The following is a 23,522-nucleotide window of genomic DNA, read 5'->3' as shown; positions in this document are numbered from 1 at the left end:
CATGGCCCCGGGCTCAATCCCTGGTCAGTGAACTAAGACCCCACAAGCCACACAGCACAGCCTTAATTAATTAATTAATCAAATATGACATGAACTTATTTATGAAACAGAAACAGACTCACATAGAAAACAAACTTATGGTTACCAAAGGGGAAAGGAGGTGGGGGAGGGATAAATTAAGAGCTTGGTTAGCAGATAGAAACTACTATATATAAAACAAACACGTCCTACTGTATAGTATGGGGAACTATATTCAATATCTTGTAATAAACCATAATGGAAAACAATATGAAAAAGAATATGTATATATACATGTATAACTGAATCACTTTGCTGTACACCAGAAACTAACACAACATTGTAAATCAACCATCCTTAAAAAAAAAAAGTAGAGTTGCTGCGAGGATTCGGAGTTACTTCATGTAGGTGCTTAGAACAGTGGTCAACACATAGTAAGGCTCAGAAGATGCCAGCTGTTTTTACTATGTTGTTGCCTGTGAAAGGTACAGTATGTCCAGGTTAATCCCTTCTGGTTGGTGGGGAAACAGGAAGGGCTTCTGGAGGAAGAGGTGTTTGAAGGAAGGATAGATTTTCATAGTTGTGAGGGTGACACACCCTGAACACAGCAAGCCTGGTGACTACAGAGGTGTCCAGTTTGAGGCCTCTTATAAGCACCTACCACCAACCTGGTGCTTCTCATTTTACGGATGCCAGTGGCAGGATGAGTTTACACATGACTCTGGAGTGTTACACATGAAGACTGAAGATTTTTGTGTGTGCTTTAGGAAGATTCATAGCTGAATACAGGTTAGATTGGAAACAGGCCAAAAAAAAAAAAAAAAGCTGGCAGCATTAACACAAGAAAGGAGGGGAAAGATGTATGAGGTAGTGAATTTGGAGAACATGACAACAAACTGGCTGTACTGGGGAGGCACAGGCCTCTGGGTATCCAAGCTACTGGGAACACTCAACCCTGTTGCTTGGGCATCTATTATGTGCCAAGCTCTGCGCCAGCTGCTGGGGATGACATGGTGAGCAACACAGTCTGATCCCTGTCCTGGTGGAGCTTCCCAGCTAGCTGGGGAGACTGATTTTAAAGGAGTCCTAAAAACCAGTAGGGTGCTACGGCAGCATATGATCCAGTCTTGAGCAGGGTGGGAGATGGCTTCCCAGAGGAAGTAACATGTAAACTACGGAAGGTGTACCAACAAAGGGAACAGCAAAGGCCCAGAGATGGTGGCACTGAAGTTAGCTGTGAGGGTGGAGGGGAGTAGGAGGGGCAGATGGTGAGTGAGGAAGCTTGGACTTCATCCTGAGACAGACACACTAATGGGTTTTAAATAGAGAAGTAGTCAAATCTAAGAGAAATGTTCTGGCTGCCAACATGGAGGACAGGGGGCTGGCCTAGAGGCTGGGAAGCCTCAGGGCTCCTGCTGGGGTCAAGGTTCTGGACAATGCTGGCTTCACCTAGGGTGGTAGGCGTGAGGTCATCGAGAGGTGGACGATGGGCTCTTGTGATATTTAGGTGGCAAAATTGACACTCTGCCTTCCCCTGCAACATGGAACATGGCCACATCCACATCCAACCTCAGGAAGTGGACTGGGAACCAGCCCACCGTCCAGCACCCTGTGCTTTTCCAGAATGTGCAGCAGAATTGGAGATGGTCCTTAACAGCTTGGTGAGTAGGATGGGCAGGGATCCCCAGATGCCCTGACGGTAGTGATGAGAGCCTCCTCAAGACCTCCCGGATGGGATTTCAGCTCTCCTGAGATGGTGCAGTCAGGGCTGAGGGCAGCACGTCAGACATTCGTCTAAAGGCTGGAAGCCTGTACTCAATAAGCAGCCGGACAGTGGGACAAATGCCGAATGGAGCCTGCCTGACACACACCTTGTGCAGTGACCTCGAACAGCATTGTCCTTGAGGCCTGTTCTACAGCTGTAGTGGTTGGAGGTTGGCCTCGGCTAATGGCTGTCGAGGATGGCAAGATTAGAAATCCCCAGGCCTGCTCTCAGGAGAGCATCACAGGGGTCCTTTCCAGCTCTCCTTGAGGACTCTGTAGGGCCACTCCAAGCACTGCTTTGTGAGGAAGGGGTGGGGGTCCAGTAACCTCATACTTAAATTTTCACATCTACTAAAAAGTTCCCCTTCATGAAGTAAAATGTTTTGGTGTTTCCATAAGCAAGTGCTGCTTTTTGACATTCAAAAAAGGAAGGCAAGACAAGTAGTAGAGGCACATAGCAGTTCTGCTGCTAACTCAGGGATGAAGCAGGAACTGCGGGCCTGGGGCGGGGGGCGGGCGGGGGGAGTGGGAGGCGAGAGCCTGCAGGACCTTCTGACTCTTCCTCTTTCACATGGACGCACACACACACACCAAGGCAGAAAAGGTTTTGTTGTTGTTGTTGTTGTTGTTTTTAAAACCTTTTTATTAAAAAAAAAAACCAAATCAAAATATTTCCCATTGGAGGCTATTTCTTTTTTTGTCTTTTAAAAATTTTATTACACAAATATCTCCCATTCCCACATGTCAGAGGAAAGATGTCCTTGCTCTTTCTAAAACCAATAGTGGAGAACGTTTAGAAAACAAAAGTCCAACTAGCTTCCCTCCTTCCCTGGCCCAAAATAACCCCAATGTGTCAACTGAGATAGCATGACTTGTCCCCTTAATGCTTACATTTAATTTAATTTTTTAGCACAACATTGGAGATTGACTCTAAATCAGCAACAAAAAATATATATTTACAATATTTCTCCGAAAACAAAAACACAACCAAACCCTTTAAACATAGTGACTTTAGGAGTTTTATTTATGGAGCAGTTATTTTTTAATCACCAAGTGATTTTATATTATATATATATATAAATTTTCTTCCTTTCCTTGTGGTCTTTCGCCCCGGTGCTCGGAAAGATGGAGGCAGGGTGTCTGGTCCCGCGGTCTGAGGAAGGCAAGCTCTCCTGGCAAGGCCGTGTCTAAGAGCAGATTGCAGGAAATTTGGCGGAACTCCCAGGTTCCTCTGTCCCCAAAGACAGACTTTCTTTCCTCCACATGGACCAACCCTCACCTCTAAAAACCATTTTCCCCCTCACAGTCCCAGAGAAAAGGAAAACCCAGCAAGGGCACAGGTCCATTGGCTGCCACTCCTGAGCTCCCTTTTCTGCTGACCAATTTACGTGCGCGGTAAAAATGCTTGTTTTTCCAAACCAAAAACAAAAATAGAAACCAAAACCCAAAACAAACCATCAGCTTGGAAATTTCTGTAGATGAAACGTCCCAAAGTCAGAGGCACTCTCCCGGCACAATCCCTGCTCTGAAGGGGTCTCTCCACCTCCCCTTTTATAAAAAGACAAGAAAACAAAACAAAGTAATCTTTTCAGTATTTTCCACAGGAGCAACCAAAAAAAGGCAGGAAGCTTCCAATTATAGGTCATTAACAATAATATTAATAAGGTTTTTGCTCAATACCCAGGGTTCTTTACAGAGAAGTTCCCCTAACTGAGGCACTCTGGAATAAGTCACTGGCATTTCCTCAAAGTTTCAGCCCCAGTTGGCTGGGGCCTGGAGACCAATGGAAGGGGCAGAGGGTCACGGGAGCAGACTGCTGCTTCTGAGGTGCAGCCAAGAGAATCAGCAGATTGGAAGAAACAGACACAATGCCACCCCCTCCCAAGACCCCGTTTTCTCTTAGGAGGCCAGTCAATGCCAGGGTCAAAGCTGGGCTAGGTGGCAAAGAGGGAGCCCCTCTGCCTCTATTGCTTTGGAAGTGGCAAGGGTGCATGTGGCGTCTCTCCTTGGGGTGGCTCACACTTCAGACCCCTGGTGCCTGGGCTCCTTCCCCTCCCCCAAAGGGCTTCAGGAGGAGGAGAGCCTGAGACTGGGCTGCAGGAAAGGGGCCAGGAAGGGATGGGCTGGAGGACGAGAAGGTGGGGCAAGGTTGTGCTATCTCGCTATCCTTACAGATGGGGAGCAGAGTGCAAATCCGCGTCTATCATTTATAAGCTCTTGCCACAGGCTGCTGCTACTGAGCATCTCCTCACACACTTAAATATTGACCCAAAAGAAATTCCGACCTTTCTTTCCATTTTTTTTTTTTTTTTTAAAGTGCAAAAAGCTCTCTGCTGCCCTAGAGAGAGGATCTTTGGACAGGCCGTTCAATGCAAAGTAAGAGGGGGCAGCTGATGGGGCTCGACACAGGGCGGTGGAGTGGGAGATACCACGCTCCCCTCCTTCCCTCCACACACACGCTTACTACACTCAGCCACACACACAGAGGCACATGCACACCCCCTTCCATGGCTGCAGGCAGAGGGCAGGTGACTGGCTTCTAAGCAGGACCTCCCACCCCTCCAAAGGTGCCAGATCAGTGAGCCACTGGGGCTAGACACAGGCCTGGGCTCTGGTGGCTACGGGACACCTGAGGCCCGGAGCCTGCTGGGAGGCAGGTGGGGACTTGGCCTAGTTCTCTGATCCCCCCCAGCTGGGGGAGATAGGCTGCTCCCTCTGAGGACACGCATCCTGGGAAAGCCCTATTCAGGTGGGAATAAGGTAAGTGTGGAAAAGGGCAGGGCAGGCTGAAGAAGGAGGGAATGGGGAGATGGTGCCTGTCCCAGAATCTGCCTGGAAAGCAATAAAATGGGGGTGTCCCTGGGGTAGACAGTTCCAGCTCCTCTGAAGAGCCTCAACCCCAATAAGTGCAACAAGGACTTCACAGAAACTAGCAGGCAAGTCTGGGCTGGGGGAACCTCATTATGTGAACTACCACGAGCATCGGACGGGATCAAGCTAAAGGAGAGGAGAGGAGGGAGAGCACAGACACAACAAGAGGTTTCAGACACCTCAACAGCACCAGTGTGATCTGCATGGGGCTGGCATTCCTGGGGCTGCTGGCCCCTCCTGCATTAAGCCGGGAGAGTGTGATGGAGGAGAGACACGCACTGGACACCATAAGGAGAACCTGGCCACGGAGATAGGGCCACTTTCTTCCCTGGGAGTTTGCTCAGAACCAGGCACTGCTGGGGACCATGGATGGGGAGGAGGACCCCAGGGCCCAGTGCAGATGACGGTTGCACAGACACCCCAAACTGAGAGCCCAGCCTCCTGGCAGGCGAGTGAGCGAGTGGGTGAGCAAGCGAGCAGGCACTGTGACAGCACACAGCCTGTGCTTTCCCCTCAGATCAATTTGCTACCCCCTTCTCCTTAGGAGGGAGAGAAGCAGGCAGGTAAGCCTGGTGTCCACCACCCTCTCTGCCCCGGCTGTAAGGGAAGGGCTCAAGGGACAGGAGAGCAGAGAGGGAGTGTGACGCTGGCCTCAGAGCCCGTGCAGGGTCGGGGAGAGAGGCTCTCCTGGCTGGGGAGTCAGGGGAAGATCGGTTTCCTGTTCAGTCTGGGCTGGGTGTGTCTTAGCTGATCTTCTGTATCAGCTTCTCGTCAGACAGGCAGTAGAGACTGTTGATGGACAAGTCTGAGATGAAGTGCTCGCAGGCTTTTCGGGTGATCTGCTTGCATCCTCGAAGGTCGATCAAGGTGACATTGGCGATGCGCCGTAGGTAGATCAGGGTCTGGTCTGTCAATTTATTGCAACCTGTGGGGAAAGTGACCACAAGGACAATGCTATGTACACACAGCCACAGGAGCCTCAATTTCCCAGCTTGCCTTCAAAATGCTAAACAAAAGCCCCCTTTTTCCCATAACTACCTGGCTCAGAGACCAGAAGCGCCATCAGCACAGCGGCCTCTGAAGGCCCCCTGCCACCGCACTCCCTGCACTGCAAGGCTCACCAAACTGCAGCTGGGTGGTGGCTGTGCTCTTAGGCACCTGACAACTGCTCGAGGCCTTAGTTCCCATCAGTTACAAAAGGGACAGAGTTCCATGTCCTTGTCCAGATGTCAGGAAACAAATTAACATGGTTTAGTCAACAGACCATGTTCTTTCTGTTCCACCGGTCAAGCTCCAAGGAGGGCTGGGCTTCTGGGAGGCAGGGGGCAGTTTGTCACAAAACATCACAGCGCCATACCTGCCATGTTGAGCTCTGTGAGGGAGTAACGAGTGGAAGACCCAACAGCGGTGAGTAGATTGGAGGACTGATCTGTCAGGTGGCTGCAGTGACTGAGGTCGAGTCGAGACAGGAGGGGCATGTGGCGGATGATGAGGCGAAGCGTGGCATCTGTGATGTCAAGGCCCGCCAGCCGGAAGTCAGTCATGTTCCGGAGCTTGCTGCGATTGTCCTGACCTGCACAGGCAAGAGAAGGGCCTAGATCAAAATTCCCAACTCTAGTCCAGCTCCAAAGCTGCAGGCAGCTTCAGCTACTTGCTGGCCAGGCCCCCCTGCAGGGGTTAATAAGCAGAACTGCCCACACGCTTCCCTTCAGGGAGTGAGCAGTGCGTGGGGGCCGTTTCTAGGAAACCAGACACGTTTTCTTTCTTCCCAGCTGCTGGACTGTGCCTCACTTACACAGCAAAGGGGTATGTGTGGAATGCTCCTCTCCTTCCCACACTCCCGCACTTTTCTAGACAATCATGGAAACAGCTTTCAATGTTCCACCTCAACCATGAAGCCTTCCTGAGCTTCCTCGGGCTTATTCTCTAAGCCCCAAGCTCCACTAACCCACAAAATGGACTCACTCCTTTCTTTGTTGGTAGTTATCTATAAACAGGTAACCTGTACTTGTACGCAGTCCATCACTCTGTTTTCAATTTGCATTTTTCTACTCTTCAACAGCATCAGAACCTTAGCTTCTGGGAATGAAGTTCAGCTGAAAGACAAAGCTACCCCAAGAGGAGCACAGAGAAATCAGGCCCAGAGCACACCTGGTTTATCAGCCGGTGGAGTCAGCAAGTCCCGAATTTGAGGGTCCTTGATTCCTACTGCCCACCGAAGATCAAGGGTCCTGAGAAGGGGGCAGCTGGAGGTGCTGAGGGCAGAGACTGCAGACCAGGAGCAGCCTGCCAGGAGGAGGTCTTTCAGTCCTGCAATGGAAGGAAACAGACACGCAATAATACACTCTACCAGCCCATCCAAAGCCTCAACTACCAGCTGATCAGATCAAGGTAAACAGATGCCCAGTCTAATGGAGAGAGGGACCATGTCCTAATCTTACTCTAGTAATCCAGCTCAAAGACTCCTATGCTTTCCTAAATTACATCTAACTCTGGTGGTAAAATGGACTGCTTAGTTCCTACCAGAGTCATGTAAGTGTGAGTGACTTCCTCTTTATCCAAGACCTCAAAATGCTTAAGGGAACAAGGCCTTACAAGGGGCTGATCAAGGCAACATCTTACTCAAATTTCCTCTTCAGTGGCTATGCTGAGCAGACCTGCAGGGCTGGCAGCAGCACCTGATCCCGTTCTCTTCATCGTCTACTGCAGTGATTGGCCTGCCAGTCCAGAGTGGCACCGTGGGGACTGGCAGTTAAGATGGCCCAGGCTAAGTGTCTTGCTAAGCAGAGAGGCAACAATGGCACAGACTGCTGCCCTAAATTGCCCTAAAGCAATTCTAAGAAGCGCTGCCAACAACGCAGCTTTCCCTGCCTGCCCTTGGAAGGACAGCGCAGGGCTGCTCACCTGGCAGCCTATTGACGAGCCACGTCAGTTGTTTTTTGGAGATGTTGGTCCAACTGAGGTCGAGGCTAACTGGCTGCCTCTTGATGATGCCACTGAGAGCCTGGGGTACAATAGCCTTACACCTACTCAAGTCAATTTTTGTCCAAAGTCTCTTGTCGCAGCACCTGTGACAGAAGGAAAGAGAACTAGCTGTCAATACCTGATGTCCCTTGTCAGAGGAACTTCATCACAGGCTGCTGGAGGCTTCTGGGAAAAGCAGAGCACCTGGAGGATTCACCTTCTCTAGATTCTTCTACATGCATACAAGGATCATGCCCTGTCATTTTTTGCCTCAGAGAATAGGGATTACTTGACCAGTTCACCCTGATTTACTCTGGATGGGCTGAGAACACAGCACAATTGTTAGGGACACACAGTGAAACAATATACTATAACCCCTCATTTGCATTAAAATGGTACGGCTCCCATCAAAGTATATATAAGGGAACATCAAAAAGTTTTTTGACTTCTTAACTGCTGGAAGCTACTAGGCTTCCCTCTACTCTCTCCCTCATCACAGTGTCTCCCAGCTGCCTGAGACGCCGGGCGCTACGTGGCACATCCACAGTTCATTTTGCCTTGAGCTCCACAAAGAGCCATTACTGTATCAGGTCGAAAGAGGCTCTTTATTAAAATCAGGCCTGGAGAGTCCTCTACCACCCTTGGGTTTCAGTGCTATCTTTACATTTTCTAGCCAGTCCAGACCAGAACTGAAAAGGAGAGGCTTGCCCTTCCACTGCAATCTACAAGTCCATAGGCCACAAATAGCACTGCAACATGCAGGCTTCTGTTTAATATTTTATAGTTCCTGCTCCCCAGCCTGGCTCAGAGTCTGGCTGGCAGGGGAAGAGGAGACGGCACATAATGCGAGTCTTATGTGGCTTGGCCTGGAAACTGAGGGATAGAGCCAGGCAGGCCCACTAGCCCTACGAAGAGAAATATTAGGAGAATTTGGGTAGATCACATATTAATTCAGATTTGGGAAATAAACTCAAGTTTGCAAAGAATGGAGTCTTTATTTAAAGACTGAAAACACTTCACCAATGGCACATGAAACTTCTATGGCAGAAACAGGCTGCTTACAATAGAGCAGGGGATCTCAAACTTTAATGTGTATCAGAATCCCCTGGTGGAGAATTTATTAAAAACAGATTGCCTGGCCCCGCCCCCGAGGTTCTGATTCAGTAGGTCTGAGATGGGCCCTGAAAACCTGAACTTCTAACAAGGTCCCAGGTGATGTCACTGGTCCAGGCATCACACTTTGAAAACTACTGTAATGGGATTTGACCCAGATATAAAGGATATGTCCTAGGGTCCAGGAGCTTAAAGGAAAACAATGCCCAGTGGAAATCTTTATCACCTCTAGGTATCCCCCCCCTCCCTTGTCTTAACGTTTAACTTGAGAAGAAATGGCAGGTCTCACTAAGAAGGACAACTAAGTCTCAGGAAGCTTCAACACTGAACTGCTTGCTGGAGAAAGGAATTCCGATCCAGGTTTAGAGGATGAGAATTAAAACTATGGCAAATTGTGAGCCTGTGAGCACCTTCAAAGTGTTTTAAAAGCATGTATACCTCTCTCATTAGATGGAGACATAACTGAGGCAGGGGCTTAACAGCAGTCATCTGTGTCACCAGCACCAGGAGAGTGACTGGCATATCACAGGCTCTCAACAAATGTATAACAAGTTCAGTTGACTGGGGGGTAGGGGGATTATGACTCTGAAGTTTTAGCACAAACTACAAATCCATCCCCCAGGCCCAAATGTATAAATCCATCCTTAAGTCCAGTAAAGAGAGATGGGAAAGTAGCAGGGAGAGGATGCAAAGGGCCAAATTTCCCCAATGACACCTGCAGGCACAACTGGCCACATATTTAACAGGACCCACCGTCTGGGGAACAGACTGGGTTGATTTAATCCTTTAGGACCCGACAAGCCTCCAGATGCCAAGACACATGCTGTTCTCATATGGAAACCTGCCACCTACTCCCGTACCCCTATTCCTGATCCCTGTATCCCTGCTCACCATTTATACCACGTCTTGCACACTCGCATACATTCACAAAGTTCTCTGCGGCTGAGGTAGCGGAAGACAGACATCCAGACCTCCCGCTGCATCCAGCTTTCGTCTCCATCCTGAGCCCAACTGCCCCGGCCATTCAGCCTGGCTGCACCCCCCTCCTCTGCACTGTCATCTTCCTCCTCCTCCTCCTCCTCTTCCTCCTCCTCTCCCCCCAGCCCCTCCTCATCCCCACGCTGGGGGGTTCGGGCTGGGCAGTGCTGCACTAGCACACGGGGGGAATGGCGAAGGTTGGCAGAGGAGGCCGTGATGGCCTGCAGCTTGGGCACAATGGATGTCCCGTGGAGCTCTTTGGTGGGCCTCTGTAGCGTGACAGTGAGGTACGATCCCCGGATCTTGGCTTTCTCAACTTCAGACAGCTCCTTTTTGCCGCTGGGGTTGTTCTCCTTTTCCCGTACCATGGTGCGCTCTGTGGCCTGCAGCCGCAGCAACTGCCGCCGTTTGAAGCGCTCATCGCGGCTGGCACTGTGGTGGTCGCTGGGGCCGGCCCCAGGGGATGAACGAGTCACCACGCCCCGGGGGGAGGCCGGGTCGTGGATGAGCTGCAGCATGGAGGTGGGCGAGTGAGGTGGGGGCGTGAGGGGCTCGTCGCAGCTCCGCAGGGGCCGCAGGACTTTGGCTTGCACGGCTTCTTCGTCACTCTCTTCCATTTTCCGCTTCTGCAAAACAGGCCCCCAAACGCCACATCAGTGCCTCATTTCTTCAAAACCCTCTACACTTACAGGGTCAACCTCACTGTTGCTCTCAGAGGACTAGCGAGAAGGCAGGCCACTGCTTTTCTACGGGGAAAGGGATCTCTACCTGCTGCAGGGTGGTCATCTCCTCCGTCTGCAATCTAGACTCTGCCAGGATCAGCAACTGAGCTCACGTCTGTGCTGGAGAAAGCTGATTACAGAGCAAAACCCTCGAAATAGGTCACTTGGGAAATCTACCTGTGACAGAAAGGTCTGTGTCCAAGTACAGAGGAGTGGGATCCAAATTTGGGCTGCATGATTCCATAGCCTGCCCTATTCAGCTCTTGTCCCAATTTTTTGGTTATAATTCCCTGGGTAAAGAAATCCTTTAAAGAGGCCACAACTCTACCCCTATGCCATCTGACCATTTTAAACACCCAAGAGATGCTTCTGTTGGAAGAAAAGCAGCCTACATATATATTTGAACTAGGATGTTGATTGTGATAGCAGTAAACACTACTGACTTTTAGCTCTACCAGGGTCTAAGCTCGACCCTACCAGGCTGCTTCTTCCACTCAGTGCCTCACGCTGTCCCGGGAGACCAACCACAGGTGAGAGATTATGCTGAGAACGAGAAACTGCACTGCTCCCAGAGGAATCTCCTCAGGATGAAAATGAGGAATTCAAGTTTGGTGAAGCCAACATCTCACAAAAAAAGCACAACCTCACCCTCTGCCACTTGTGCTTACCGGTCACTTGTCCCTTCCTGAAGCCCACCTTGGCTATGCTGCAATGAAGCCTAACCAATGTGCTCCACTAGGTATCACAGCAGTAGTTCAGATTTGCTTTAAGGAGACATTTTGTGTCCCTATGCAACAATTCTGCTCCCTTTTCTCCTTATATTCTTAGATCACTATGGTTGGAAGAGAATGACCAACTTTTGGGTGCTGGCTTTTACAATGCATTAGAAGGTAATATTAAAGTATCTGCCAATCCATCTGCTACAGCAAGCGCCCACCACCACCACGCCCACCACCACCACCACCACCACCAGTGAAGACACATGTAAAAGCTATTACTAAAAGAACTTGCTGCTAGTATAAGAACTTGGAATAAGGAGAACTTTAGCACTAGTCAACTCCAGAAATCTTTGCCCTCAAAGATATTTAGACTGAAAATTCAATGACCTCAGTGCCTAAGTGGGAAGAAAGAGAAAGAAAACAAGGAAACGTGTCCCTACTCCTGCGCAGGGTACCTGGAATCATCCACCAGGGCATGGATGACTGACACGAAGCCAACGGCCTCCTCTGTATGTGCCCTTAACAGGTCTTGCCTTCCTGGCTGGAGTAACCAGCGTCTTTTTGGTCCTTTGACATTACTGGTGACCACTGGACCAGCAACAGTAGTAGCCTGGGGCCAAGGTCATGGCACTGATCCCCTCCAGAGGAGGGACGGCCTCTGTAGGACACAATTGGGCACGAGGGCAGGGTTTTCTGCCACAAAGGTGAAGATGACAAAAATGTAAACCTGCCTAACTGGAAACTCCAGTATACCACCGTATTTACCAGCTGACTCGGGTCACTGCCTCCCCTCAAGTTTCATTCCTCATGAGCAGCCCAAGCTCACCTCATTTCCCTCTTCAAACAGCCCAGCTGTGGCTCCTCTTTTTCAAGGGCCCCAAAGTGTAAAAGAACCTCAGGAATTTGCAGACCCCCAAGACCCCCAACAATATTCAATAGTAAAAAAACCCACAAAATTTAAAACTCAAAAGAAATATAACTAACCAAAGGAAAAAAAAAGATAGCAAACAAAACAGAATAAAAAATAATCTTGCAAATAAAGATGCAAAGGCAAACGTTATCCTGAGCTTGATGCTTCCTTCCTTCTCACAGTGCAAGATTGGAGAAAGTTCCCTTACCTGGGTTTTCTCTGAGCTGTCCTCCTGGTAGCACTTTGGACACTCCCAGCAATTTGGCAATTCCTCGTTAAGCAAACCCTCTCCATCCATCTGTAGGCAGATAACGATGTTAAAAATCTGTCTCATTTAAAAAACAGACAAAACCCAACCTGTCTCTTAAGTTTCCTTTATCAAACAATAACACAGCCACATGGTTGGGAAGAGTTACCCACTCTTAAACACACTGGTCCACAGGGGAGAAAGATAGAGAACCATCTGGCCTCACTCCCAGACAGTGGGAAACTGGCCATCCTCACTCTTGGTTACCTGATCAAGTTTAGACTCCAAGAGAAGATTCCCAAGAGTCTGGGTCAATCTGGGGTCTCTTCCCCTGACACATACATTCTCCTGAGGGTCTCATGCCACTTTGTAAAACGAACTGGACACACAGAAACAGTGCCAGTGTGATCTTGACAGTGGGGCATAATGGTTAAGACTTAGTTATGGTTTGGGGTCTCTGTGACTCAACTGTTAAGTGAGGATAAATAACAATACCCATTTTACAGGGTAGTGGTAAGGATTAAATGAATTATGTACTATGTAAAATGTTTAGAAAAATGCCTGGCATGTAGTAAACACTTTGTATTAACCATTGTCATCATCATGAAGATAATACCTTATTTTATCAACTCTAAGATGCATATTTTCACGTTTGAATCTTCTGAAACTGGGCTGCTTCTCACAATTAACAGTGTCTTATAATCACTGTCAGCCAGGTGGCAGTCATGACATAGTTGACACCTTCAGGAAGACCAAGAAAGTACCAGCACCAATGCATTTTAGATTTAAAGAAAACTTAAAGAAGAAACAGGTCAGACCCAACTTCACAGGGCTGTCTTAAAGATTAGACAAGGGAGTATATGTAAAAGAGTGCTTCTTCACTCCGGCTGCACATTAGAATCACTCGGGGAGCTTTTGAACACGCCTGGGCCCAGAGTCCATGACAGAAGAGTTGACTCAACCTCTGAGGTTGAGGTCTGAACCTTCTTTTTTTTGAACCTTCTAACTACTTTTTTTTGGCTGTGCTGTGCGGCTTGCGGGATCTTAGTTAGTTCCCTGACCAGGGATTGAACCCAGACCCTCGGCAATGAAAGTACGGAGTCTTGACCACTGGACCACCAGGGAATTCCTGTTACTATTTTTTTTTTTTTTAAAGCTCTCCGGGTGTGCACCGAGCCTGATACAGACTGAACACACATTAAATATTAGCTGACAGTATTACTCTCACCATCTTTCAGGAACTAATATCCAGAGATAAAATGAAGTATGTAACAGAGGCACTTAAAGGCATGAGGCATTCCAAAACAGACTAGGCTATGCCACGATGGCCTGGGGACTCCAAACATACCCACCAGAGGCCAGACTGTAAGCTCCATGAGGGTAGGAACCAGGACTATTTTGTGTACCAGTTTATCCTCAGGGTCTAGCACAGTGCCTGACATTGAATACAGACACTGAATCAAGAGCAGATGTTAGACCACTACATGACCCACAGCTGATGGCCCACAGTAGGGATGCTGCCAGCCTCTCATGACAGATGTTCCACTTTCCTCTGCTCCACTCAGTATCTTTAGACATTCTATAAGCGGAGACCTCATGGGCCCCTTAGGCCTCTCCTCACCTGGAGGCAGCCAGGATGAACAATCTCGTTGCAGACACAGCATTCCATGAGTTTCTTCTCAAAGTCCTGTGTCTCCTCATTTTGATCCACCTCTCCACAGAGGGAACACGTGACTGAGTGAGGCAGTCTGGGCTACAAGAGGACAAAGACAGAAACCAAGAAAAGAGCAGGCTTAGATCCTTATCATTTCAGCTTCCCTTTAACCAAAGATGGACGATTTGGTTCCTGTAATTCTCTAGTAAACACTTAGAGAGCACAGAGACTGGGTGGTGAGAAGAGAGGTTTCGGCAGGAAAAATGGCTAAGGAAGAAAATGGGGAGAGTCAACTAGCTGAGGACAAGAGACCAAAAGAGATCAGTTTATTTTCAGTTGGCCTGTCCTTGGCCTCTCAGGTCCTTCCTTTCTAATCCACTTAAAGAGGGGACAGACAGCAGTGATTTGCCCTTCAAGTGCTGGTCCCTCAGTTGAAAACTGCCTAAGGCTGAAAGATTAAATTCGATTATTTTAAATATTAGATACCTTCTTTCTAAACCTAGAGAAAAAAGGGACAAAATGAAGAAAGCCATAAAGAGAGCAAAACCTTGTCTTCCCAACTCTGAAGTCTACACTGTGTGTATTTCGGTCCCCTGGTACCACCCCCCCTCCCCCATATTCTTTACCCAGCAGATCACTCACTGCCAAGCACTGCCGGAGAACACAGGACTGCTTCATGCGACCAGGGCCCCCAAACTTCTTCATGTCCCTGCAGTAGTGGCAGACACCACACTCTCCTTGCACACAGGCTTTGCATTTTCGACATCGCACTCGTCTCCGCCTGGCTCCTGACACTATGGGGGAGGCAGCAGCTGGCCTCACAGGTGTTAACCGTGGAGCTGGTTTCATAGTGTGAGGCTTTGTGATGGGGATGGTAGGAACCCGCACCTTTGGCCGGGTCGGGAATTTAAGCTAGAAAGAGAAAGCAGTGAGGTCAAACATATCAGGTAGTTTTAAGGACTGGAGGGGGTAGATCACTACACGGCTTGGCAAACTATGGCCAGAGGGCAAACCGCCCACTGCCTGTTTTTGTAAATAAAATTTTATTGGAACAAAACCATGTTCCGTTGTTTATGTTTTGTCCATGGGTGCTTTCAAGCACAGTGGCAGAACTGAGAAGCTGCAACAGACTGTATGGCCTGCAAAACCTAAAAAAATTATCTTTATTTATTATATTTATTACCTACACATTATCTTTATGGAAAAAGTTTGCTAATCCCTTCAGACTACTTCAGCCCCATCCCTCTCACTCTGCTGAGCTACCCTTCCCTGAAGCTTTCTATGTACCAAAGTCATTCCAGGGGCACTCTAATATTTCCTTATCCTGAATATTACTACTCAGAATACATTCCTGAAGAAGACAGTAAACTACTTGAGGGTGAGACAAGTCTTGTTCTTTATTATTCCAAATCCAAGCCTACAACCTGGTACACAGGAGACACTCCAATAATAGGTAAGGGCGGAATAAATCTCTAAGGTATATGTTTATAATTTTAGCACTTGTATTTTACCCTGCTGGTTATCTTTTCAAGAACAAGGACTATGTCTTCCACTTCTTTAATTTCCCACTGTCCTTAAGTACTTTTCTGACACAGAACACTCAACAGCCAGGGCCAGAAATGCTGTTCTGAGGCAGTCCCATGTGGCCATGCATGAGCCAAGTGGGATGACACTACTTAGGAAGGAGGAAGTCTTCTTCAAAGACATCTTTTAGATACACACCTTTATATTCTGCCTAAACGTTCCTGGAATGTGATGGCTCTGCAAGTTTTAGCTAGGGAACCAAAGAAGGGCCTAATTTATTTGCCAGACTCACGACCAGGATCAGAATGCTATCACTGACCTTGACAAAGGACAATATGGGAAAAAACTATACAGGACCTGACTGAAGAGGCATGAAAATTCATAACTGACAATTTACTAACTAATGGGTAACTGCTTTCCTCTCTTTTCAATTCAATACTGAAAAGTCCAAATTAAGGGGAAACTTGAGAGTGTGGTCTCACTCCAATATAGACATCTAGCCTTTTAAATGTATATGCAATTATTTTAACTAGTTTTACATCAGATGTATGAAAATAATTGAGTCACTGGGCCAGAAGGATAGGAACTGATCCATTCTTGGCATCTGAACCTGGAGGCAGGTCTCCTAGTTTGACAGTTCCGTTAAGAGAGTCACCTCCAAAGATAGCCAATTATCCTGACTTAAGAGGCAAAACAGAACTGAGTAATGATTTTCTGTCAGTTCACACTAATGCAACCAAAGCTGTCTGCCTCTAGTTGTTCTTTTTCTTCCAGTAACAGTAATGGTTAGCCAGCAAAATGTTTCAGCAGCCTGAAGAATAATTTCTTACCTTATCCCTTTTCGGCCACTGTACAATAGGGACTCCAGTGAGGGCTAACTTGGGATCACTGTTGGCAAGCTCCTCCAGCAAAATCTAAGGGTAAGACAGGAGAGAAGAGGGGAAAAAAGGACATAGTGAACAGAGAGCCAACCACTCCTAACAGCATCCAGACTTAGCCTCAGTCCCCCTAAGCACCAAGGTGAAGGGCAGGCTGGCAACTGTCTATATTTTCCCTTCATATAGAGAGAGACTCACTGCAAAAGAAATCGAAGATGGAAAAGAACTCAAACGAGTGCAGTACTATCAAGACTTCAAATTTACCTTTGCTTCCAACCCCATACTTGTGTACTTACTGTAACCACTTATGCTACCACTGTGACAAGTGTTGTCACACAGTTCTATATATGACAGTAAAACTTAACCTCATCCCATTACTCTTCTACACCAGTTAACGAGTATTATCATGTATTTAAATATTGCCTTCATTTCGCAGATGTTATCGGCGAAGTGGCAAAAAAAAAAGGATTGGCTAATACTGAATTAATAATATGAACAGCAGGGTCTTAATGTCTTGATTCAACCCGGGGCTGTGTTCTTCTAAGGCTGATTACAGAAATCTCAATCTCAAATCTCTCTCTCTCTCTCTCTCTCACACACACACACACACGCACACACACACACGCACACACACACACACACGCGCGCACACACACACACACACACACACACACACACACAGAGTTATTTGCCTTTATTCCCATAAAGGGGAGCAGGAACTACCTTAGGGGCAATAGTTCCCATGACTTTAGCCAATCTAGTTTGAATGACTTCAGGTACAATTCTACAGTAAGAAACTGCCACTCAAGTGAGTCACACTAGTTGAGTGTTATTTTGAAACAAATCTTTTACGTTTTAGACAGAAATTTCTGAGTCCCAAACCTTCTAGCAGAACGAAATCCCTCCTCATCTGACCTCATGAGCCCTAAAACAATGGCAACTGCAAAAAAACACAAATCCAGAAGACAAGTTACACAATTTCTTTCTGGTTGCTTTAGGTGTATACAGGATATTAACTGTTTCAGGGAAAAGTAAACTTTGATCCTGGACAGGCCAGCATGCCTGGGCCATTTTTAATAATAATTCTCCTAACCCTGTGGGGTCTGTGCCTAGAGACCAGGACTTTTTGAAGCATGAGGCATTTCTCTACCAAGTTTTTTCATCCTTAACCTAAGGATCATGCTCCAAATCCAGAGTTGGGACTCAGAAAGACCCTTTAACTCATACCCATGAAGCTCCTCCACGATGATCCCCTTTGCCAAAGCTCCAGATGCCTCTCACACTCCCCCAAACTGATTTCATTTGCAGACGTTTTATTTACTTCGAGTTGCTATGGCACCCTATTCTGGAGCCTCCTCTTAGCACCACACTGCGTGGGGGTGAAGAGGCGGGGTGCAGTGCCACGTGGGACTAGGCTCTGGTACGGGCTCCTAATCTCCCCAGGGTGAAAAATTCAGGTCCATTCAAAATGTGTGCTAGGGAGTGCATGGCTCCCCTCCCCCACTTCGCACTGCCGAGGAGTAGGACTCTGCCCATTTCCTCTGCCTGCGAGCACTGAGCTGTCCACAAACAGGGACTTTCCACTTTCAGCAAAACAGACTACACAGAAAGATCCGCAATTGTTTAAGAGTAGAAAAGGAACCTAACTATTCACCAAAAGCAGTCCACCTGCAAGACTTCTGTGGGGGACAGGGAAGGGTAGGTGGAGAAACTGTGCCTGTGTTGGGGTGCGGGGCGGGTGGAGGGGGGCAGCTGTTCACACATACACGACTCAGTTACTAGGGTCTGTGTGGGTGTGGAGGGAAATGCAGATTTCCTTCCAAGCCTTATTTCACCGGGGCCATACGACCAAGCACGACCAAGCACGTCCTGCCTTCATCAAAAAAGGCAGACTCCAGCTGAGGCCCTTCAAGAAACCATATAAAGAAGCCACCACCCTTCACCAGAGGGGGTTTGGGACAGGGAGCGGGGGTGGAGTGCGGAAAGGCTGACGCCTATCTAGGCTCCTGGCATTCGAGAGAATGTTCAAGCACAAGCCCACACCCGACACAGCCCAGGAAGGGGAAGAGAACCGCGGGCGCCTGAGTAGAGAAGGGGAAAAGATTCCCAAAAGCCAAACGACCCAATTTGAAAGCACATCCCACCAGAAGGGGAACAAGTGCAGTGACGGCACAACCAACACCTAAGCATTGTCCCGGACTCGCTCGGCAGGCAGTTCTTCTGCCTCTTCACCAAGACAAAGTCCCTACAGTTACATACACCCCGAACCAGAAAGGGTTTGCCGCCCGCCTGCCTGACCTTGCGTTTCTCGTCGCTCTGGAGCTGCCGAGGCTCTTGGTTGAAGTTTCCCCAGCGTCTTTGTTTTGCTTTCTGTATTGGAAGTTGTGCTGAAGGACTTAGGTTTTCTGCCTCTAGGAAAAATCCCAATTTACTTGAAAATTCTGAAATCTCCCAGAGCAGCTAAGGCAGGACAGTCGGGCTAACCCCTTCAGGTTACCCAGAGGGAGCGGCGTGCAGTGCTCTAAGCTCCTTCTCGAGCCCTTCAGCTCAGCCGCGGCTTCCTGTGACTGCGAACAATGCTGCTGCGTCACCCACATGCAGCTCCCAGAAATGCTTTGCAACGGAAGATGGCAGGAGGGGAGCCGAGCTCTAGTGAGCAAGCCAGCAGAGGGCCCAGCGTCCTGCGGCAGAGTCAGGAGGGGGTGTGCTGGGCAGGCGCTCTCTGCCCGGCGATTGGAGGAGAGCCCGCCGGGGAGGTGAGCCGGCCACGCCCCGCCTTCTCCCTCCCTCCGTCACCGCAAGAGGAGAACCCAGGGCCGGCCCCCGGGGCTCTCGCTGGCTGACTTCGGAAGGCGCCAGCAAAGGCAAGGCTTTAACCCATTCCAAGTCTGGTCCCGCGTTTGTCCTTGCCTCGGTCCACACCCTTCCCCCCAGGGTCACCTCTTATGGTCACAGCCGGTGCTCTCACTGGCTGCACACACCGATCTCTCCCCGCTCTCAGGCAGACAGCGAGTCGCCCAAAGTTCAGCCTCTGCAGCTGAGCCAGGCCCCAGAGCTGAGCTCCTCTGGAGTTACCTTCACTCCCTGAACAACCGGCCTGCTTCACCTGCCCCTCCCCCAGCCCAGAATCCATAACCAGCACACGTTCCCAGAAAAACCTTCAGAATGACACATTTCAACCAATACTGAGGTATTCAATACAATACGTCTGTTTAATATCAGCTACTTCCACAACAGATCCCGGCCTCTGCTCACCACCCGGGGAGCCTCCCACAGTGAGAGAACCGCCTGGGCAGCTCTGCTGGCAGTTCCCTCGTGACCAAGTCAGACCAGCTGAGGCACAATCTCAGGTCAAGGAGCTTTACTCTCCTACCTCTCCTACCTCGGAACCAGGCACAGGGAACCAGGGGGAAGTGCAGCTGCCAACTCCACACCTGCCAGTCTCCTGGGACCCTGCCCCTTGGACTACCCCGCCCTCAGGGCACCAGCACTCCTGCACATCTCCTCTGCCTATGCCAGTTGTCTGTTCTGCCTGCCTCTTTCTTGATATTCCCTGGATGAAGCAGCCAGCCTCACATCCTGTCAGACACCTTCATGCCACTTCTGACGGCCACTCGAGTGACACGTGTCACCCACTCTCCACACACCGATCCACGGTCAGGGTTAAGCTCAGACAGAATGAGCACTCTCTCAGGCTACAGTGTCCCATATATTGGGGCCAGATTTATGTAATTTTTAGACTCTAATAAATGTAACTTGGCTTTTTTGGAAATGACAGAAGCTGCTTTGAAATAAACATCTCAGGCCACTGAGAACCTAGCTCTTAACCACTGGAAACATGCTTATTTATTCTCGCTTATTCCAGGACAGTTGTTTCAGTGAGTTTCTGGTGCAGGCAATGGCCTAATAGGCTCTCTGGGGCCTGGGGCTTTGGATGCCGGGCTCTGCATATTTTAATTTTTACAGTAGTTTACCAAGGAAAAGGAGGGACTTTCGTGCTCTTCTGTGGAGCTCTTCCTGGAAATGTTTGAATGGTCACTCTAATCCTAAACCTCATTTGCACTTTATCTTAAGACTCAGAGACCCTATGTAATTTAGTCTTAATCACTGGACTGCCTGGGAAGTCCCTAGCCTATTATGTTAGAAAAACCTTCCTTAACAGGTGTGAGAGGTCTTCTTGGAAAATGCTTGTTTTGGTCTTAGTGTTATCTAACCTAGAGGGATGATGAAGTATGCACAAATACTTGACAAACAAGTTACTCCAAAACAAAACAAAACACAAGTTCAAGTTGTAGCAAGCAGAAATTCTAAAGGCCACCGGAAAAGGACAAAAACTAGACAGGAAACTCACTCCAGGTAAGTTTTCAAATCACACATTAAACAAGACCTAATTTTTTTCTCTTATTAATTCAGAATAAAAGAGCAACAAAGATGAGAATAAGAATATAACATTATATAATACAGGAATATAATGAAAATATTTTTAAATAATTGTATCTATTTTAACCTAACCTATATGCCTTGGAGCTGAGTTATTTAAAACTTTTTAGTCAGTAAGAATATGTGAATTATTACAAATATCTTGTCAGTAAAAATTGCAAATGAAGTTTTATTTATACAAGTTCTTTTTTTCCCTCCTCATCTGGCTTAATGGACTAAGTTCTAATTACACTGGGTCCTCTATCAGCTCTTCTCTTTATTAGTGTCAGAATCACTCCCAAAGTGTCAGATGAGGGAAATTTCTGATTAGTGTTTCTGTATTTATTCACAACCGTAACTCTCTGCTTCAGTCCCATCATACTCCTGGGATGGAGCTTAGTGTAAATTTTTACATCACAGTTACAAAATAAAATGTTAGAATCTTAGATCAGAGCAGCAGTAGCCAATTGTACCACAAAGAAAAAATTTCAAATTTATAAATTGAGAGCTTTCATCATTTAGATAATGTTGTAGTAATCAATCTGTATCATCTAACAGGAAAGTTTATTAACTGGTAAATTAAAAAGACTGGCACCTCCTTCCCTTAGAACAGAATCGACCACCCGCCCCTCAGTGTCATGCCCAGCACCTGTAAACCTAGAAGGCACTTACTTTCTTAGCCCACTTAAAATGCCTGCTCCACCACTGGACTGTAAGCCCCCTGAGGGTTTGGTCCACAGTATGTTCGCGTATTTATACCAACTCTAAGCCTGGTTCCTGGCAGAGAGTAGGCAGGCATTATTCACATTAGTGGAATAAGTGAATTTCATAGATCTGTAACAGTTAATTTTTTTCTGTAATAATGATACTGTTTATTAAGTACTTTACTAACATTATCATTAATTTTCACAACATCCCCACTGAGGTAGATGTTATTTTACAGAGGAGAAAACATGCTTTTATAGATCTAGTATCCTGCCCAAAAGTCACATGTTTGCCAAGCTTATCAAAAGGTTTTAGAGAAAATAGGAAAGTAGAAAAATATTCAGTAACACTGAAATTGTTTCATTAAGTGAGCTGGGCAGCCAAATGTATTGATATATTAAAAGCTTCTTTATATAATACACACACACACACACACACACACACACACACACATACATTAAGAGCTCCTTTACTACCAAAATAAACACAAACAGAACAGTAAAGTCTGATTAAAACTTCAGTCTTCCAGCTGACTCCCACCATCTTGCTATGACGCACTGTCAGCAGTTGATATGCCCCCCTCCAACCCCGCTGTAATGCACATACAAACAAAGACACTTTTTCTTACATTAATGGGATTGCACTATACATACTGCTCCAGGTCCTGCCTCTTTAGTCAACATTTCTCAAGGACATGGCCTCTCAATTTTAGATTAGGAGCCAAGGTTACTCACACCCCTCCCAAATAGGACTTTACACACGCTCATTACTTTCCCCTGAACTCTGCCAATAAATCAAAACTTTTTAATGCCTCATTTTTCATCTAATTCCCTTCAAACTCTATACTCCATGATCTTTCTTCAACACTGCAGAACATTTTAGAATCTTCAAAGCCCTTTTACCACATCAGTAAAATTGACTTTTCTCTCAGGGAATAGGTAATTATGGATGTCTTGAGATATCCACCAATTTTCCTCTCATCTCTTCTCCTAGTTATTTGTGAGAGTCACATAGGCTACAACAAGAAACAATCCCTCTCTCTGCAGGAAGGGTAAACTCTGGGCTTGCTTTTGTCCTTTGCTGCAGTGTAGCCTTCTGTGCTACCACAGCACCAAGTTCTCTAGCACTGCAGTCTCCAGCTGTGGCAGTGATTCGGCACCCACCCAATCCAATGCTTTTTCCTTTTTGGTGATGCTTAGATTCTCGAAGTATTTAAGCCATAAACTCAGTGTTATCTAAAGCTCAGATTAAATATAACTGGTCAAATGTAGGAATAATCCGTTTGATCTTAAGTGAAACTACCTGCAGAACTGGGTTCTAAATCTTTTGTCTTCTGTTATCAGCTACATGTTGACTATGGTATTGGGTAAACAAGAGAAGGGAGAATTCAAACACTGTCGGTCTATGCAGTCATCCTACTGGGCCACTCATTCCTCATGCTCTGGTCTCTATGCCACTCTGTCTTAGTGAGCAATGGCAGCCAGATTCTCCACGATTCCTGATAAACAGGAAGCTCTCTCTAGACACTTTTCACAGTGTTAAGAGTTCTCTTTAGATGGTTCTTCTTAACTCATTCCCTTTCTTGCTGCCTCCTTTTACTCTGCTTAATATTTGACACAAATCTTTCTACATTTTCCCCTACCACTCTGCCTCTGCAAATATCCTTATTTAACTACATTAGTTAAGGGAGTTTGTGTATTTCTATCATGACATTTGACCTGTACAACTGGTTAGTGAATTATAATATGACTTCCTACAACTGGATTCAATGAAATCAAATCCATCTATAGACATCCTTTAGGATTAAAAAGATATTTTTCTTTTACATGAATTAGAAATACAGATTCCCCAGGCCACAAGAACATTAGTGAGAGATAAACTTACAAATCTTTCTTCTTAGGGTTCCTAAAGGCAATTATACAAGTTAATAAGTCGCCAAAGTCACGGTTTAATGTTTCCTATATGCATCCATGATGGAATAGCTACATGAAAAAAGAAACTTCTGGGGAGTTCCCTGGTGGCCTAGTGGTTAGGAT

The 23,522-nt window shown here is 47.2% G+C and overlaps 1 protein-coding gene across 4 annotated transcripts in view; it reads right to left on the bottom strand.

Moving 5' to 3' along the window:
• Positions 1-2,783: 2,783 nt before the first annotated feature.
• Positions 2,784-23,522, bottom strand: part of KDM2A (lysine demethylase 2A) — a 105,801-nt gene continuing 85,062 nt past the window's right edge. For all 4 annotated transcript variants that reach the window (XM_073809239.1, XM_033861225.2, XM_073809240.1 and 1 more), the window contains 9 exons: positions 16,315-16,398; positions 14,603-14,872; positions 13,928-14,059; positions 12,268-12,357; positions 9,622-10,334; positions 7,558-7,721; positions 6,805-6,963; positions 6,011-6,226; positions 2,784-5,578 (listed from right to left, as the gene is read on the bottom strand). In XM_073809239.1, coding sequence (XP_073665340.1) covers positions 5,397-5,578; positions 6,011-6,226; positions 6,805-6,963; positions 7,558-7,721; positions 9,622-10,334; positions 12,268-12,357; positions 13,928-14,059; positions 14,603-14,872; positions 16,315-16,398 — 2,010 coding nt within the window. In that variant the 3' untranslated portion in view covers positions 2,784-5,396. The remainder of the gene's footprint in view (positions 5,579-6,010; positions 6,227-6,804; positions 6,964-7,557; positions 7,722-9,621; positions 10,335-12,267; positions 12,358-13,927; positions 14,060-14,602; positions 14,873-16,314; positions 16,399-23,522) is intronic.

Source organism: Tursiops truncatus, chromosome 8, assembly GCF_011762595.2.
Source record: "Tursiops truncatus isolate mTurTru1 chromosome 8, mTurTru1.mat.Y, whole genome shotgun sequence".
Classification (NCBI taxonomy): Eukaryota; Metazoa; Chordata; class Mammalia; order Artiodactyla; family Delphinidae; genus Tursiops; species Tursiops truncatus.
This window is presented reverse-complemented; position numbering and strand designations above follow the sequence as displayed.